Source organism: Malurus melanocephalus, unplaced genomic scaffold, assembly GCF_030028575.1.
Source record: "Malurus melanocephalus ecotype Western Australia unplaced genomic scaffold, MMel_1.1 scaffold_27, whole genome shotgun sequence".
NCBI classification, from domain to species: Eukaryota; Metazoa; Chordata; class Aves; order Passeriformes; family Maluridae; genus Malurus; species Malurus melanocephalus.
The window spans coordinates 3,899,040-3,917,382 of NW_026623259.1; the positions used below are offsets into that span (position 1 = coordinate 3,899,040).

General features: G+C 51.3%; 1 protein-coding gene across 1 annotated transcript; it reads right to left on the reverse strand.

The window, feature by feature from the left end:
* Positions 1–206: 206 nt before the first annotated feature.
* On the reverse strand, positions 207–18,343 carry RPIA (ribose 5-phosphate isomerase A). The gene is made up of 9 exons (XM_057390506.1): positions 18,118–18,343; positions 12,072–12,132; positions 9,987–10,042; positions 6,144–6,203; positions 5,243–5,307; positions 4,890–4,958; positions 4,266–4,407; positions 3,697–3,796; positions 207–1,403 (listed from the first exon to the last, which is right to left on the reverse strand). The coding sequence occupies exons 1-9, from the start codon at positions 18,298–18,300 to the stop codon at positions 1,306–1,308; spliced, it is 834 nt and encodes a 277-aa protein (XP_057246489.1). The 5' UTR covers positions 18,301–18,343; the 3' UTR covers positions 207–1,305.

Genomic DNA, 18,343 nt, shown 5'->3' on the forward strand with positions numbered 1-18,343 from the left:
TGTTGAGGCAAGYGCTGCAGATAACAAGTGTTGACCAGATAATCTGGTTAATTTACAAAAATGTGTTTACCTTAAGCAAAAAGAAATTAAATGCAGAAGGTGGATATGGCCTAGGTGAGGGATTCTTTTAAGAAGGAAGTTAGCAGAAGTTGGTCTGACCATGATCTGCCCCATTAACCACAAAATAAATTACTCTGAGAACAAAATTACCAAGTCTGGTGTAAGAGCTCTTTTATTTCAGTCTCTAAAACACAAAGAGAGGGCTTGCATTTGGACATCAGAACCATGCAAAGCACCTATACAYCAAAAATGAGATATTAAACGAGTTTCTCTCTCCTGCTACACRTAGAAAATTGAGGCAGGAAGACTCCGTTTTCCTGTGCGTTCGGCTCTATCCTTCYACAAATCAACCAGCTGTGAGGGGTGATAATGAACCTTCATTCCAAACCAAATCATTTGCCACTGAACACTATTCCATACTGCCCTAAGCTGCTAAAATATGCTCCTGTAAACTTCATCAAGCACCCAGTTCTGCTCTTGGTCTACAAGGACAAAGTCCCAAACATCTCCAGCTACAGGACAGACTTTAATCAGAGGTACTGGATTCAATGAGAGCAGCGTTTGGCTCAAAGGATGAATGTCTCCTCCATACAGAAGCCCAGAAAAGGCCCTTATTATCCCAGAGAGGGGGATTAGAGACCACCCTAGGCTCAGGGATTTGTCATGTGCACAGAAGACAACCAGACATCCTGAACTATTAAAAAACAGTGGTATAGAAAAATAAAAGGCATAAAATACCGAACCAAAAAGGTTCCAAATAAGGCATCAGCAGGTCCCAACTGGATGTGCTCCTGTTACATACATCACCCTCCCAGCCAGGGTGGTTAGGAATGRTGCATTAGGATTGTGTTTCTGACCTCAATCATTAAGTACTATGAGCAACCAGAGGGGTTCAAGTTCTCTTCGAAAAAAAAGAAAAGAAAACCTCCAAACACAAAAMCAGGGAATATTTTTTTGGTAAGTATTTCTTAGAAAACAAAATAAAAACATTAAAGCAATTTGTTGAAATGACTCATTAAAAAAAGACAACATTCCTGTAAAGTAAAAATATATATATATAGAAATAGCATCTATTTTTTTTTGTTTGTTCATTTGTCTGTTTTTTTTAAAAAAAAAGACATTCAGTATCACATCAGCGGATTCTGATGGGCTTTCCCGCGGGTCTCCTGCGACAGCCGCTGCTCCTTAAGGCAAAACGTCGGGTTGGCACCGTCACTAGAGCTGAGTCCCTGTGGCAGGGCCCTGTCAGCAGGGCTGCTTCTCCCTCACGCTGACAGAGCCATCCTCCATCCCAAAATACACCACCTGGGCCATGTCGATGAACAGCCCCGTCTCCACCACGCCTGCGGAACGAGAGGACACCGTTACTGCCACAGCCACCCCTGTGCTCATGTCCTCTGGCTCTGCTCATTAAAAGGAACCAGTGCCTCTGATCATCAGAGCTTTGGAGCAGAGTCCAACCTGCACCAGCCATGCTGGAGCTTCTGGGAAGTCTTTTCCATGCAGCACCCCCAGCAGAAACTGTCCAAAACTTCCAAAGCTTCCCCCAGCCACCACCGTTGCACCAACACAACCATGAGAGGAATTTTCTGCTGTTTGACAACCCATGGGAAGCTCCACACACACACACAGGATTGAGGATTACTCCTTTTGCCTTTAAAATCATCCCAAAGTCTATTCTGTTAGAGAACATCTGGACAATACTTGTTCATTTGTTAAGACTCAGCAGCTCTGGTGCCACCTCTGCAATTTGTAGCCCATTTGCAAACATACTTTTGGTTGCATTTAATTATGGGGTGCTCCTAACTTCACAGTGATCACTGGGACACAGACAGAGGCCAGGAAGGGGGACAGAAACGGAAAACAAGGGCTACCACAAGCACAGGGTGGACAAAGCCCTTCCTTTAGCACTGCATTTAGCACTTCCATTTAGCACTGAGGCTTTGACAGCCTCACATTTAGGCTCATCCACTTCTGGGTAGGGAAGATGCTCTTGTCCCCTTAGCAGGTCCATTTCTGAGCAGCCAACAGTGCTGAAACCACACCCACACGTGGAACAGGTCCCATCATTGACTGTTCCTTTTTATGTCAGAGCAATTTTTGCCCTTTTTCTTTTATTTATATATTGGCAACCTTCCCAGTATTTTCCCCACCCTTTTCCCCAGCTAGGAACACCAAACACACCCCAGAGCTCCAAGCCCAGGGGGTACAAAGCCCCCACCCTGTCTTGGCTCTTCCTGGGAACCAAGACTGAGAACAAGGTCTGTGAGACACATTTTCATAAACAAGGACAGCTGGGACTGAGGGTGGGGGGCTCCAGAGAAGGGGCTTGACCTAGGGGGAACTGCATCACCACTTGTCCTCCTAATTGGTGCTTTTTATCAATTATGCTGATTTCCAAAAGCCTATCAAACTGCATTCACCCCTGTGGGGATGGGCTTTAGTGGATATTCTTCCATAACTGCCCCTGGAGCTCAAATAAAGATCCACTTTTATATCACCTTTTACACTGAAATTATCTCGAGTTTCATTTCTAGGTTGAAAAAGGCAACACTTTCTCAACCAGAAAGAAAGGCAGGGAAGAAGTTGCTGCTGTGCAGAGTAACCAGGCAGTGTCTGCCTCTTGCACAGAAGCAGCTCTAATGATACAAAGATTTGTACAGCCATGGGCAGCAGCTGGATCAGGATATGGAGCACTGGACATGGGGCAGCCCATGGGAACCAGGGGTCACCAGAGATCCCTTCCAACCCCAATAGTTCTGTCATTTGTGATAAGCACTGTCCAGGGAAGCAAAACCACTGACCAGAAACAACTGGAAGTTACTGTGACTCTTGACTCAACCTACACCCACGGCCTCTGCCTGGTCTGGGGTTTCAGGAGGGAATTCAGGAGGTGTTTCCTGTGGAGCCAGGAACAAGATCCCAACCTGTTCCTGCACGCTCTGGCAACACATGAGCAGTCAGCTGTGTGAAGGTGGGACATCAGGGKCAGGCTTTGCCAAAATAATCACACAGACATCCAGAAGCTGCTTCCCTCAAGTTCAGAGAGTGCCAGAACTCCCAGGCAGAGCTGGATGGTGCAGAGGCAGCTCTGGCCTGGGCAGCAGGTCTCAGCAAGGCACGAGTCCTTGCAGAGAGGCTTTTTGTTTGCAAAYAGAGCACAGAAAGAGTTTGGGCACACTGCATCCTGACAGCAAGGCCAGCAGGGAGGGCTTCCCAATGGAATGGGATGCAGAGCTCTGAGCAGCTCCTGGAAAATACCACAGCACTGWGCAAACCCTCCCTCCACAGCCCACCGGTGTCTCCACTGAAAGTCACTCTCCAAATGGGCACAAGGAGAGTAAGGAACAGGACAGGACTGTTGTGCCTAATAGGAAATAGTGTAAACATCAACCAGCATCACTCCAGGTTTCACCCGTGAAGGGAAAAGGCCATGTGGGCACAGCTGTACCTATTGAGATGACTTCTGTCTCGAGCAGACACAAATGTAGGGAACTGCAGGAGAGCAGCAAATACACACACACACACATTTCCTCACATCCAGGGAAGAGCTCCCACAGCCCAGGTTACTGATCACAGACCAAGCCGTAGTCAGATTTGTGTTTTTTTTAAAAAAAAAAAAATCACAAACATCACCTGGTATCATTTTTATAGCTGCATTCACTTCACTCCACTCATGAACCTTGTCAAACTTCCAGTCCAGGATGAAGTTCCCGTTGTCTGTCACCACAGGGCCCTGGAAGCAAACCCAGTTGTCATGACACGAGCTCCACGTCTCCTGAACCCAGCCTGGGATCATCACAGCCCTCACTGGGATCAGGTGTCCTCACTGTAGTGATTTACAGTCATCATTCAAGAAAAATGGGGCAGTCCCCACAACAAACCTGTCAGTAAAACCACCACCCCCAATTTGAGACCCTCTTTGGCAGCACAGACTGCCCTGCAGCCCCCCAACACCCCCAGAGCAGCAGGTCAGACCCAGGCTGGCAATCCCTCTGCTCTCTGCTTCTTGAGAGAGGCTTTCAGTGAGCAGCACCTAAACACACATTTCATTATCCAAACTATAATCAGGAGCAATTACACAAGATGCCACTCGTGGGAGTAAAAGCCCAGATTTCACCAGATGAAGGGCCAGACYTCTGCTCCTCCCTTTGCCCACGTTCAGGTGGCTCCTCAGGGGAAGAAGGGCCAACAGGGACACTCACTGCTTTGTTCACAGCCATCCGCAGCTCCACCACGCCGCCAAATTTTTTGGTCAGGGCTCTGGTGACAGGAACATAAGCCATGGGGATGACCTCGATGGGAACTCCCTTCTTCCACTGCTCCCCMAGGTTGTCAGATTTTTTCCTGAGGGCACAGTTTGAGGCAGGATCAGTGTTGGACATCGCACTGCTGACACCATTCACATCACCCCAGCCCCTTTGCAAACCCCTCAGGCACAAGGCTCAGGAGGACACAGTGCCCAGGAACAGCAARAGCCAATTTAATGCACGATGCTCTATCAGAAGCTTTATTTTGACATGTTTTGGACAAGCTGGAGTTGTTTTTTCCACAGCCCCATGGCTGGAAAATTTCTGCCATGCTGACAATCACTGAGCTCAAAGAGCAGAACTGCTGCTTCCCCACAAGCTCTGCTGACTCCCAAGCAGGCCTGCTGAGTTGAAAATTAAGAAAAAAAGATAAATTGAATTAAGGAAGTATTGGGAGCTGGGCTCATTTCCACCCATTCCTGCTCTCCTGTAACCACTGGAAGGGCAGTAACAGCCTAACACAGCAATACCTGAAACCTCCCATGGAGGAGAAAGTATAATGAACAGTAATATTTTCACCTGTAATCAGCAATGACAATGAAGCATTTTGCAAATCCTGCAACTATCTTCTCCTGCGTCAAGCAGCCACTGCCAGGGGGGAAAAAATAAATAACCAGAAAACATCAGACTGCAGCTCACTGATGGCCTTGAAGTCCAATCCCCTCCATTATGTTCTTGCTGATTTTGGTGCTGGCATTGTCCCACACTTCATCCTCCTCATCCTCACCCCTCCCTTGTCCCTCGCACCCTTGGCCAGGAGCCATCTCCCACTGTGGGTGCACACACAGCCCACCCCAGAGACACCCACAGGGATGCTCAGAGCCCCCCCAGCACTGTGACAGACAGACAGACAGAYGGACAGCAAGGCTCACCCGCCACCTTTGATAAGGTTGAGCTCAGAGTCCACCTCATCTGCTCCGTCGATGGCGACATCAAGCTGTGGGGAGAGGAGAAAATTGGTGTGGAAACCTCTCCTGTGCAGCATCCAGACCCTGCTCCTGCTGCTGCTCCAGTCTCAAATGTCACTGGGGCTGGGACCACCTTGGCCAGTCTGACAAAGTGTCTGATGGGCCACCCAATGATACCCCAAAAGCACCCAAGCCCTTCTAAAATCCACAGGCACGTGAGAGGGAGAGAAACCCAAACCAGCTGCTGGCCTGCAAGGCACATCTCTTTAGGCTCTGGGGTCATTTGAGGACCAGCACACACCAGATTTCCCCCCAGGAAATCCTGCTGACAGTTCAGCAATATCCCTGCCTCGAGCCTCATCTTGGAAGAGATGCCGAGGCAACACAACCCAGCAGCCTTTTTGCCATCTAAAGGGACAAGAACTAAGACAGAACTAAGGCTTGGGGGAAAAATAAACTGAACTTACTGAAATCATAGAATATTGAGGTTAGAAAAGACCTCTAAGGTCACTGAGCCCAACCCTTCAACTAACACTGCCAGGTCCCCACTAAACCATGTCCCTGWGCATCACATCTACACGTTTTTTGAAAGCTTCCAGGGATGGTGATWCYACCACTGCCCTGGGMAGCCTSTTCCAGYRCCTGACCAACCTKCTAGTAAAGAAATTTTCCCTAATATTCCATYTAAACCTCCTGTGGCACAACTTGAGGCCGTTTCCTGTTGTCCTAACTCAAATCCTCACTCGTATTCTGCAGCGTGGCTGCCCAAACTCAACCTCAGTGAAGGACAAAGGAGTCTGGATGCTTTCTGAAGGACTCAGTGAGAGGAAAGTCAGGTGAGTCTCACCTCTGTGGTCCCACTCACCTCTGGATTTCGGTCCAAGTCACTCAGTGTTAAGCCATTCTGCAGGATCAGCTGACGAGCCTATGCATCAAGGAGACAAAAAAAAATATTTACCAGTGGCAGGAAAGCAAAACAGACTCGTGGTTTTATGGATGGAGCCTCCCTGGGAGAGCTGTACTGCTCCACTCTGAGCTGGTGGAGAGAATGCAGTGGAAAGAACACACAGCAAGGACAAAACGGTGTTTCCAGACCRGAGCAGTTTAACTGAAAGAAAATCCTGCTGCTGGTTTGAACTAAAATGCTCAGGTGGGGCAACAGGACTCGTGGGTTTGGGTCTCTCCATACTAAACAGSAGGAGGCCTCATCAGCTTGGTGGAATCACTTGTATCTAAACACCAAAGCAGAGATGGAATTTTTAAATCCTGTGTTGTTTCAGCTTGGACATCACTCTCTCTCACACCCATCCAGCCCTTCTTATCTCCTTTGCTGAAAAATGGGAGCAAGAAAATTAAATATTTACACCACAGAAACGTGGAACTAATAAAGAAAGTATTTTTCATACTGGAAATAAACTAAAAAATAAAAAACACAAATGCACAACTTGTGGAAAAAGTGTGAGAAGCTGCTGAAACAGCTACTTGGTGGCTCTGATGTACGCCTCCTGCAGTGGCCATGTGTTTCCCTCTGGTGGCAACACAACACAGGGCACCCAGAGCTGCCCTTGGCAGTTCAAACAGGGAATCATGGAATTGTTTASGTGGGAAAAGACCTCTTAACATCATCAAGTCCAGCCATCAAYCCAGCACTGCCCAGGCCACCATTAAACCATGTCCCCAAATGCCACATGTACGTGTCTTCACATCACTCCAGGGATGGTGACTCTACCACTGCCCTGGGCAGTGTTCAAACACCTTCTTGCTGAAGAAATTTTCCCTAATATCCAATCTGAACCTTCTCTGGCACAACTTGGGGTCATTTCCCCTTGTCATTTGTTACCTGGAAAAACAGACCAACCCCCACCTGGCTACACCCTCCTGTCAGGGAGTTGTGGAGAGTCAGAAGGTGCCCCCTGAGCCTTCTTTCCTCAGGCTGAGCCCCCTCAGCTGCTCCTCATCACACCTGGGCTTCAAACCCTTCCCCAGCTTCATTCCCTTCTCTGGACAGTCCAGAGCACCTCAAAGTTTTTGTCATGAGAGGCACAAAACTGGACACAGCACTGGAAAGTGTGGACTGACCAGTGCCCAGCAGAAGGACAATCACTGCCCTGGTCCTGTGGCCACACCATTGCTAACACAGGCCAGGGGCCATTGGCCTCCTTGCCCACCCAGGCACACCTTGGCTCATGTTCAGCCACTGTCACCAGCACCCCCAGGTTCTTTTCATTCACACATAATAATTTCATTTATTATTTTATTAGCTGCTCAGACACTCAGCCCATGTGAGTTCTGCAGGGGATTGTTGTGGCCAAAGTGCAGGACTCAGAACCTGGCTGTGCTGAACCTCAATCCCCTGGCTTTGGTCCATGGATCCATCCCATCCAGGTCCCTCTGCAGAGCCCTCCTGCCCTCAGCAGATCCACACTGACCCAACTCAGTGTCATCTGCAGAATCCCTACCTGGCTGAATTTTCTGTGTCACAAATCATCACCTGAGTGTGCCTCTCTCYTTGCATGGACTCTGCTGGAGTCCAAACTTGCTACCATGCTGCAGCCAGACCAAGAAAGCCCAGTGCAATCACCTGAATTCTACCCACTAACACTAACAAAGTGCTTCAGCCACATCCCAGAAACATTAAAATTAGCAGKTGGCACTCCTGGCAACGAGATATGATTTGAATAGTTCTTCATGGCATTTCACAGCATGCAGTTTTAACACCCATGGGCTGTGGGGCCCTATGGACTCACAAAATGAAAGGAATAAAAATCAGTGGGTTGGCATTCATCACATGGTGTCCACACAAGGAGATTTCAGGGATCTGGGAGGTTGAAAGCATCGAAGAACACCGTGCTGCACATGCAGGCCAGACCTGAACAGGCTCAGAGTCAGCRGTGTGGAAATGAGGTGGCTGAGCTCTCTCCAGCTCTGCTTGCAAGGCCATGGGAGCAGTGGGAATCCAAAGCAGAGCTCCCACAGCTGAGGGAGGAGTGGTGGCAACTGCACAGCACCGGCCAGGAACGGTCCCACTCACGTGCTCGTGAAAAGAGACAACGCAAACGGGACAGATACTTACCCTGCTCTAGCTTTACTGATGTGATGGATTAATGACCTGACAACAGGGAAGGGAGCAGTATAAAACCCAATGAAACCAACTCTTCCTTGCCAGTGACCTCAGGCAGCCATCTACACCTGTGCACAGTGAAAATAAAATGCTGATTTGCTGACCTGAGAAYGCTCCACTCGGAATTGGTTGAGTTCTAAGGGACTGCAACAGATACGAGGCAGCCCCGTGCTGGGAATTTGGATCCTGCAGATGTACAATCTCTCTCTTCCCTTGAACAGCAAGCTTTTTGTTTTACTGGTAAGAAACTCGGTGGTGCTAAATGAACTATGACAACATTTCAAAGCAGGACAGGCTCCAGACCACACTCACTACAAGAGCTTCACCAACATTTTCCTTAAGAACTGAAGACTGAACTCAGAGCCCTTCTCCTGGATTCAAAGGGGACGTGACACACGAGGGAGGGAATTATTGTAGACAGATCAAAAGGACAGACTCTTACCACAGTCTATATATGCAAAAGCACTGATATAGGTTAGACTTTTTTTTTTTCACTTTCTGACCTTTGCAGCACACCTTGCATTATTTGCAAGGTGGAACACACCTTGCATTCCAGTTTGCAACAGCTGGAAAGAGAGAGCCCTGTACCCCACGCTGAAACAACAGCAGGGTAAGAGGATGTCAGGTTCTCATGAGATCTTAGGATAATTCATGTTGGTTCCTATCCAACTTCCAGGTCAAAGCAGGGTCAGCTCCCAGGTTGCTCAGGGCTTTACACACCCAAACTTCACAGGACAGGCCCTGCCCCACCTGCCACTCTGCCCTCACAGTGACAGGGCTGTGACAAAAGTACAGACCCCCAGGTCCCCACCAGGACCACGAGAAGGACATGTGCCCAATTCCTTGATTGGGGTATTGCCACCCAGCCTTGCAACCCCTCAGATGGTTCCCACCCTGTCACCTCTCCTGGCCCAAAGGAAGGCTCCCACCTCAGGGAACAGAGGCAGAGACCAAAGCCCATTGCCAAAGGCATGGGAGATGCTCAGAAGCTTCCCCAGCAGCTCTGTATTTCACCTCCAAGCCAGGCCCTCCCTCTCTCTCCAACCCTCTCAACATCAGCTTGTTATGAATCAATTCCTKGAAAGGCTGCACAGCAAGTGAGAGGTTAAGCCAATTTCTCTTCTGCAATTTCTTATAAAATCCAGCTGATGCATTTCAARTTCCTCCTGAAAACACAAGAGCTTGCTATTATTTTTAACAGCTGTCAGGGGTGATACAGAATCAAAGGAGATGAAGTGTCTCCAGTGAGGTTTGCACTACAAGTCCGGTTCACCACTAAGCAGCATTTTCCTGCAAGTGGGATCCAGAGAAAGCCACACACCAACCCTGACACAAACAACCTCACCACACTGGTTCAAAATATACCTCCCAGCCCTGCTGCATCCCTGAGCTCGGGTCAGGGTAACACAAAACCACCGCCTTCTTTGTGAGGTTCATCTGCAGGCTGCACCACGACTGCTTTCACGGTGCTTTTGCTTAATTCACACCACTGTGAACCAGGGAGAGGCAAAGTGGCTCTCACAGCCAGGAGAAGATGCCCTGCAGGAGTATTTGGACCAGCAGGAAGCAAAGGAGGAAAGTGCTCACCTGAAAAGATGTAGGGATGCAGACAATTGTCAGGTTCTCCTCCTTAACTCGTTCAGCTGCAGGAAAAATGCAGAAGCTTTGGTTTGTCCATYGCACAAGTTAAAAACACAGCAACTTCCACTTTAAGAAACCTCAGTTCAGAGCAGCCCCTCTGATTCACAGCAATTGCTTGCTTGGTTTGCAAATAACTCAGTCACGCTCAAAAGGCAAACAGGTGCCACCCTGCATAGGCTGAGGCTCAGTTTCAACAGTCAGAAATGTTTAAACACCCACTCTGGCTCAGCCCAAGCCACCAGGAGCCATTAACCTTTATGTCTCCAGCAGCAGAGGAGCCCCATCAGCAAATCCTCACCTGGGAAATCGGCCCCATCCCCTCTCTCACTCCATTAGACAGGTTTCTGCTGCTCCCTGTGTAAACACAGAGCTCCAGCAGCTGTCTGAAAGGTTTGCTGGCTTGTTGCCCTGGGGACAGCACATTAATTTATTATAGAACATTTAAATATATGGCAGGGAAAGGACTAATAAAGTACAGTATTCCATTAAATGGAAGGAAATATTTCCTCCTCCAGGCTAACCTCAAATGACTAAAATCTATTACTAAGATATCATTATGGACWAAATGTTATTTTAGTGATTACAATGTTCAGGCACAAGCCAACAGCCTGAGAGTCAGCAAGAGCTCTTGTACCAGAGCAAGCACAAGAGCTCCATGCTCCAAGATAATGCTGCTGCTGGAAGGGCTGGAGATACAATACACGAGGCTGGATGTTGTTACAAGCCACATCCCAGTGCTAAAGCACTCAGGAGACATGAAAAGGCAGAATTTGCAGCCTGGAACAGCCACTCCTCTTTAAATACAATAGCTATTTATTTAGAGATTGATTCTGTGCTCAGGGAGGGAGTGGTTGCAGCACTGGGCCAAGCCCAGCAGGCTGAAGAGCAGCTCCCAGACAATGAAATGTGTCACAAACACACACAGAGAGAGGCCAGGTGGGTGCCAAGGGCCAGCCCAGCCCTGCTGTGTCCCTGCAGAGTGAAGGGCTGGGCTGTGCTGAGAATTCAGCCCGCTGTGGGCTGCAGGACAGCTCTGCCCAGRGAGCTGGAGGTCACCAGGGGATTCTTCAGTCACACAGAGCCACCCAGGTGGGACACACTGAGCTCTGCTGCCCAGGGAAGCGSTGGAATCCTCCTATGGTAGCACTTGGGGGTATGGTTTGGTGGTGAACACAGTGGGGCTGCATTAACAGTTGGATTTGATGACTTTGGAAGTCTTTTCYAACCTTAATGATTCTGTAATTGCCCCTCTGTACCCAAGCAAGTACAACAGGGTTGATCCTGCACTCCCAAACCACCAAACCCCCGCAGCTGCTCTGTTCTGCATCCAAGCACATCCAAAGTTCAGCACTTCCACACACAGACCTAGGGCTGAGTGTCAAAGGAACTTTAAATCTCTGCACCCTCTGTAATGAGGCGTGACAATAATTACACTCACTTGGCAAAACTGCATTTGCCTCACTTGAATATTTTGCTGAAATTTTATGAATCGCGCCCTGGGCAAACCCCTGCACCTGGAGCAAGCAGGTCAACCTGGCTGTGGGGTACATAAATAAAATRCAGCAGGTTTTCACATTCCTCTGTTTCACTACACCTCAGCAGGACCATCAGTGTGAACCAGGGGGATGTGGGGAAAAAAATGAGCTGCAAACAAAGGGGTGAACGGAAGCAGAGCAGCTGCATGGCCCCGAGCCACACAGCAAGCCAGCACYGGGCAGAGCTGGGCAAAGCTGGAAGCAGAGCAAGGGGTTCAGCTCCAGTTTGTGGTGGGTGCCAGTAGAGTGATTTTCCTGGCTGTGTAGGGAGAACAGGTGGCAACTCATTACCTCCTCAGGACTCTCAGGGAATAAATTTGGAGCCCAACGCCCAGTTTTAACCTTCAACTTGAAGCAGGACACAGCAGTCGGTGAATAGGCCCAAGGTTTCGGCTTTAAGTCAGCATGCAGGTGATTTAGGGTGTTTTTCAAGTAGCTGGGGCAGATGGAAAAGGGGATTTTTGCGATGGGAGGGACAGGAAAGGGAGCATCCTACCTAATCGTTGCACCGCGTGTACAATCGTAGATCCGCTTCCGATCCCAAGAACTTGATTGTTCTGCAAAGCAAAGACAGACAGAGAATGCTGWCACTGGAGGCTCCAGATTGTCCACTTTTCCCAGCAAAATTGGCATTATAAACACATGCAAGAGAGCCCTGTCCAGGGATGCACRTGGACACAGCATCTCAGCAGAAAAGGAAGGGAACACGCTGTGCCAGCGAGGGCACGGCCATGGTCTGCGGCCAAGGGATTTTAATCAACTCTCCCTCTCATTAAAGGACATGTGCTTGCTAATTACCAGCACGGTCTGCTCTCAGGGTGCTCAATACACACTCACTGGTGGTTGCTGGCATTCCATGAAAGCTCTCCTGCCGGAAAGCTGTGAATTTCAGACAATACCACAGAGGAAGAAGGAGAAACAACCTCAAGATAAAATCTCCCAAGGAAGCCGCACAGTAAAAGGCTGGGTTTGCTGCCAACCATATCGTTAGTAAACAGCACAGATGCACCAGCAGCCAAAGCAGAGAGCACAGCAGCTGTTCCTGTGAATAATAAAAAMTGTTTTCCAAAACAGATGCAAAGCTGCCTATAGGAGAATCCAGCAAAACTTGGAAGGTGGGTGAGCCTGGCAGCGTGTGCTGAAGAGGRTGAAATTTTAACCACAGCTCCATCCTGGCCTTTCTCTGCTTGTGCTCTGGGTTAAGAAGGATCACTGCCCTGGCATCCATGACACAGATACASTCCCAAAAGGTGCTGCAGGCTGAGSCTGGATGGGTGCATTTGTGTTACTTCTGCAAGACATCTTCTCTGCCACGTCAGACTCTGTTTATTATCAACTCAGTTTCCCACCCTCTGACAGTGACCTGCAGCCTTCTGCACTTCCCATTTTCAGTGTACTTCATTTTCTTTGGATGGGATCCAAAGCTCAAATTGACTTAAAGAGGCCCAGTATCACCACAGAGACTYCAGATGAGGAAGACTTGAAGACAACCAGAGATGCAGGCACAGAGCTGTTGTGTATTATCTCTTGGACATTAGACAGATCCAGAGCTCTTTCCTCATGTGCAGCAAATCCAGAATTGGGCAGCTGTGGAAAAAAACCACACCTGCAGCACTGCAACCAGCTAAAATCTTGCTGTCACGCAAGTTTACCTGGAAAGGTGGGGTTCAAGACAGGTCACACCCCCCTAGGATTAGTCATTTCTCTTGCTTTTGYAGGTTAAAAGCTTAAAGAAAAAGGAAGCTCTCCAAAACCAGAGGCTCACTTTGCACCACAGCCCTCGCTGACCACCGTGACTCTGCAAAAGCTGGGGAGAGCAACAGGTCACTGMTGCACACCTGCAACGTGGCCAGAGAAACCCAACAGATCCTGGGGTTTATCAGTGTCACCCACCCCGCAGGCAGAGCCAGAGTAACCAAGGAATGGGCAAGCAAAGCTGTGAACGGGCTAGCAGGACATGGGCAGTACCAGTGTTCCCAAAAGACTTGTTTGGACYTRKGAAGAGGCAGTTTCTTCTCTTTGCCATYGTTTCTGTAGGGTGGGACAACTTCTTGGAGCAGTTGGTGCCCTAAAGGGATGGGGAAAGCCTCAGCATCAGCCACTCCACTGTAGTGAAGTGAAGGGAAAGCTCACAAGGGTCCCAGCCATCCATTTATCAGAGATTAGAGGTGAAGCAGCACTTTAAATCAGACTGAACTGGTGCTGTTACAGCCCCTGCCTTACCGTGGCTTCCACCTCTCTCTCCTCAGCTCCAACCCCAGCCAGACCATAGGTAAAACCAACACAAAACAACCACTTTTAAAAACAGGGGCAGGGCAAACACAGGCAGGAAGCAGAGCACTGAAGAGCAGCACCTCATGTACAAAAAGCAATGTTTCAGGTTGTTACCAAAAGCCCAYYAACCMAAACCAAGGCACTGARCCACAGCACAGCTGAGGACCCACACTGGGTGAGGTGGGCAGTGGACCCAGCATTTTCTCAGCCAAATCAAGGCCCTAAAGACACTGCCCAGCATTACAGAGGCCAAAARGGGAACACACAGGGAGCAGCATCAGCAGCACACAAGGATTGGCCCGTCCAATGTAAGCTTCCAAGGTTGGAGAGCAAAGAGCTCCTGCTAAAAGTAGTAGATAAATTCAGAGCGAAGCTCAAAGTTTGCTCAGTCCCCTCTGGGCAGCAGGACGTAGGGCTCCTGGTTGTATTTTCATTTCTAACAGGGACACTCACAGGACCTGCCTTCAGAGGTGTTGTATAAACACAAAGCCAGCTCTCCCCAAGCAGCTTACAGCTCTAAAGCCCCAAGCCCTGTGCCAGCCCTGCTCYCCCAAGCTGTCACAACCCCACAGTCCAGGGATTCTGAGGTTTGTCATCTCAGTGTCCACTCCAGCACCAGGGAACTCTGCTCCTGCAACTGCCCAGGGACAAGTGCTGTGGGTAAACACACCAATCTAGCTTTAATTTAAAAAAAAAAAGGGAAAAAAAGGAGGGAGAAACAAGTTTTCCTCTCCTAATCCCCCCTCCCACTCCCAGGTTTACACCTGCCACACAAAGAGCTGGGATGGCTGTGAAGGATTCCAAGTGAGAAACCTCAATAAGCACCAGTCCCAAAGTCCCCGGTGCCACAGATTTATGGCACAGTTAAGCAAGAGAAGATTTACCCAGCAGAAGCAAACCCTGAAGTCAGTGGTGACTCCCACACGACTCTGCTGTGCAGGGGAAGCCCCATCTTTGCTCTCAGAGATATCACTGCTCCCTCCTGAGAGCTCTAACAGGCAAACACGAMCGTATCCATTACAAACAGCAGCTGCCCCGACAGTGCCAACAGACAGCTGACACCATCCAGCTCTCGGGCACTGACTCTGAGCTGCTTCTCCACAGTTTCTTCAGGCCAACTTGCACAAGCTTTGGGGTATTACCCTACTCACTGCCTGATTTACTGAGGCACCATTATTAGCTGGACATTGAACTTTAATCAGCTGGGACACAGCCAGAAACATTATCCTGAGTTTGCCTGGCTATAAAACCGCACAAAGGCCAGCTATTTCACTATAAAAGTCCAAAAGTACTGATTTTACTCCAAATCAAAGGAGCAGCTTATAACTCACAGCAAGAGTCGTTTCTTGGCTCCATGCCTTGTGAGACGAGTCCTTCCTCCCACGACCCCTACAATGCACAGTTCTGGGCGTGCCTTGGGTAAGAAAAAGGATTTTTATGCAACTGCCAGAACCCCCAGGCTCACCCATCTSACAAAGTGATCACTTCTGATGGTGTTGGCCTGGCACGGGGTGGATGTCAGGCAGCATGTGGCTCTGCTTTCTCACACAGCTCAGACGAAGGGGGCTTCAAAACAAATCAAACTTTTATGGGACCTAAGGGAAGCCATCAGCAACTGAACCTCAAATTGCTAACCCAGTGAGGGGRAAGCAGGAAGGAAAGTAGAATTTTTTTTTCTCCCCTAACTGCTAATAATCGACTTTTTYAGCAGCAACTCTTCACCCCGATTTCACCACCGCTGTTGCGAAAGGGCTGGCACAGCAAACATTGCGATAAACCCCAGCATGACCATAACCGTTGATCTTCCAAGTGCTCCTGATCAGGCTGTGCCAAATTTCAGGCAGCTCCAGYCTTATCTAACATTGAAAGGGTTGATTCAAGCCCCTGGCTGCACTTCCTTGCTGCAGAGAACAGAACAGAACACCCTGGTCAGGGGCTGTTKCTCTTTGCTTGGGTGGTCAGAAATAGGGTGCAGCAGCATTGTATCGTCCACTTGGAGAAAGGAGCAGGGCACGGCGTTAGCCTGAACTCCCATCACAGCCCAACTCGCAGGAGGGTGCACAGTGAAAGTCTGGAGGTGCAAGACATAACCCCAAATTCGGTGTACACAGTGCTGAGCAGGACCAGGCACGGAGCTGCTGACAGCGAGGCACATACTGGGGAAAAGCAGTTTTCTCCCTTCTCCCCAGATAAAGGAGTGAARACCAAAGCAAAGGAGAAAGAAGCTCGGCAGGACCCATCCATGCACCCCAGGGTCTCTCCTTGTGCCCAGAGCTGTCCATGCTCCGAGCTGGAGGTGCAGTGTGTTCTCAGTGCACCCCACTGCATCCATGAACCTCAGGGCTTCTCTGTGCACTGGAGGAGCCAGTGCCACCTGAAGCCTATTCTGATCCTTGGAAATTCCATAGATCCTATGGCTGTTCCATACATTGGGAGCCCCGGCACCCCAGAGCCTGTCCCTGCAGCTGGAGCTGCCTCACACACCCCTCTGTGCACTGCAAAGCTCCATGCATCCCCTGGCTGCTCTATGTTTTGTGGGGTCCCGGCACCCCAGGATCCMTCCATGCACCAGGGATTCTGTGTTCCTCATGGCCCCTCTGTGCATTGCGGGGTCCCAGCACCCCAAAGCCTGTCCCTGAACCCGGAGCCACTCCATGAACGCAGAGTCTATCCATGCCCTGGGAGATTCCGTGGCCACTCCATACTTTGGGGTGTCCCTGCACCCCAGAAGCGCACCATGCATCTCCGGGTCTCTCCGTGCACCGGGGGACTGTGCATTCCAGGTGGCCGCTTTGTGCATTGGGGAGTTCCGGCACCCCAGAGCCACTCTGGGGGATCCGTGCACCCCGGAGCCTGTCCATGCACTGGGAAGCTCCGCGCACTTCACGGCCGCTTCGTGAACTGGGGAGACGGGGCACTCCAGAGCCTGTCCCTGCCATCCAGAGCCTGTCCCTGCCATCCAGAGCCCCTCCATGCACTGGAAAAATCCATGCGCCCCGTGGCTGCTCTGTGCATTGGGGGTCCCGGCTCCCCAAAACCTGTCCCTGCACCCAGAGCCGCTCCGCGCACCCCGAGCTCCGTCCGTGCTCTGGGAGGTTCCGCGCACGCTGTGGCCGCTCCTGTAAATTCCGGAGCCCGTCTGTGCTTTGGGGGGTCCCGACACCCCGGAGTCGCTCCGTGCATACCGAGGTCCGTCCGTGCACCGGGGGACTYCGTGCAACTCGGTGCATTTTGCGTCCCTGCACCTCAGAGCCGGTCCCTGCTCCGGGAGCCRCTCCACGCAGCCCGGGATCCGTCCATGTCCCGGGAGACTCCGTGCACCATGTGGCCGCTCCGCGCATTAGGGGGTCTCTACACCCCGGAGTTGCTCCGTGCATCCCGAGCTCCGTCCAGGAATTAGGGGGTCTTTGCACCTCTCTGCACCCCAGAGTTGCTCCGTGCTCCGTCCGTGCACCGGGAGACTCCGAGCACCCCGTGGTCGCTCCGTACATTGCTCCAGCACCCCGGAGCCTGTCCCTGCACTCCGGGATCACTCTGTCTACTGGGGGCTCCGTGCACTCCAGAGCCGCTCCACTCGCTGAGAAGTTCCGTGCACCCCATGGCCGCTCCGTGTACTGGGGGATCCCGGCACCTCCGAGATTGTCCCAGCCTCCTGGAGCCGCTCCGTGTACTAGGAGATCCCGGCACCTCGGAGCTTGTCCCAGAACCGTGGAGCTGCTCCGTGTACTGTGAGATCCCGGCACCCCATAGCTTGTCCCGGAACCCTGGAGCCGCTCCGTGTACTAGGAGATCCCGGCACCCCAGAGCTTGTCCCAGCACCCTGGAGCCGCTCCGTGCACTGGGGATTCCGGCACCCCAGAGCTTGTCCCAGAACCCTGGAGCCGCTCCGTGTACTGGGGATCCCGGTACCTCGGAGCTTGTCTCGGCACCCTGGAGCCGCTCCGTGTACTGGGGACCCCGGCACCTTGGAGCCGCTCCGTGCACTTGGAAGCTCCGTGCACTCCATGGCCACTGCACGCATTGGGGGACTCCAGCACCCCGCAGCCGCTCTGTGCTTTGGGAGGTCCCTGCACCCCGGAGCTCCTCTGTACTTTGGGGGGTCTGWGCACCCCGGAGCCCCTCCACGTCCTCCGGGTCCGTCCGTGCTCCCGCAGGCTCCGCGCACCCCGCCGAAGCCCCGCGCCCCGRGCGTCCCGCGCACCCCGCGGCCGCTCCGCACAGCGGGGCTCCGAGCCCCCCGAGCCCCGCAGCACCCCGGGCTGTCTCACCTGGACGTGCTTGTCCACGGCGGCGAAGGCGGCCCGTTTCTTGGCCTCCTCTGCCATGGTGCCGCCGAGCCGCCCGCGGGAGAAGCCGCGCCGCGCCGCCGCCCGCCCCGTTCGGACCCTCCCCGGCGGCCGGGCAGCCAGGGGCGTGCTGCGGAGCAGGGCGAGCCGGCCGGGGAGCCGCATGCCGGCGCGGCCCGCCCCCGGGGGGCTCTTCCTCACGGGCTGC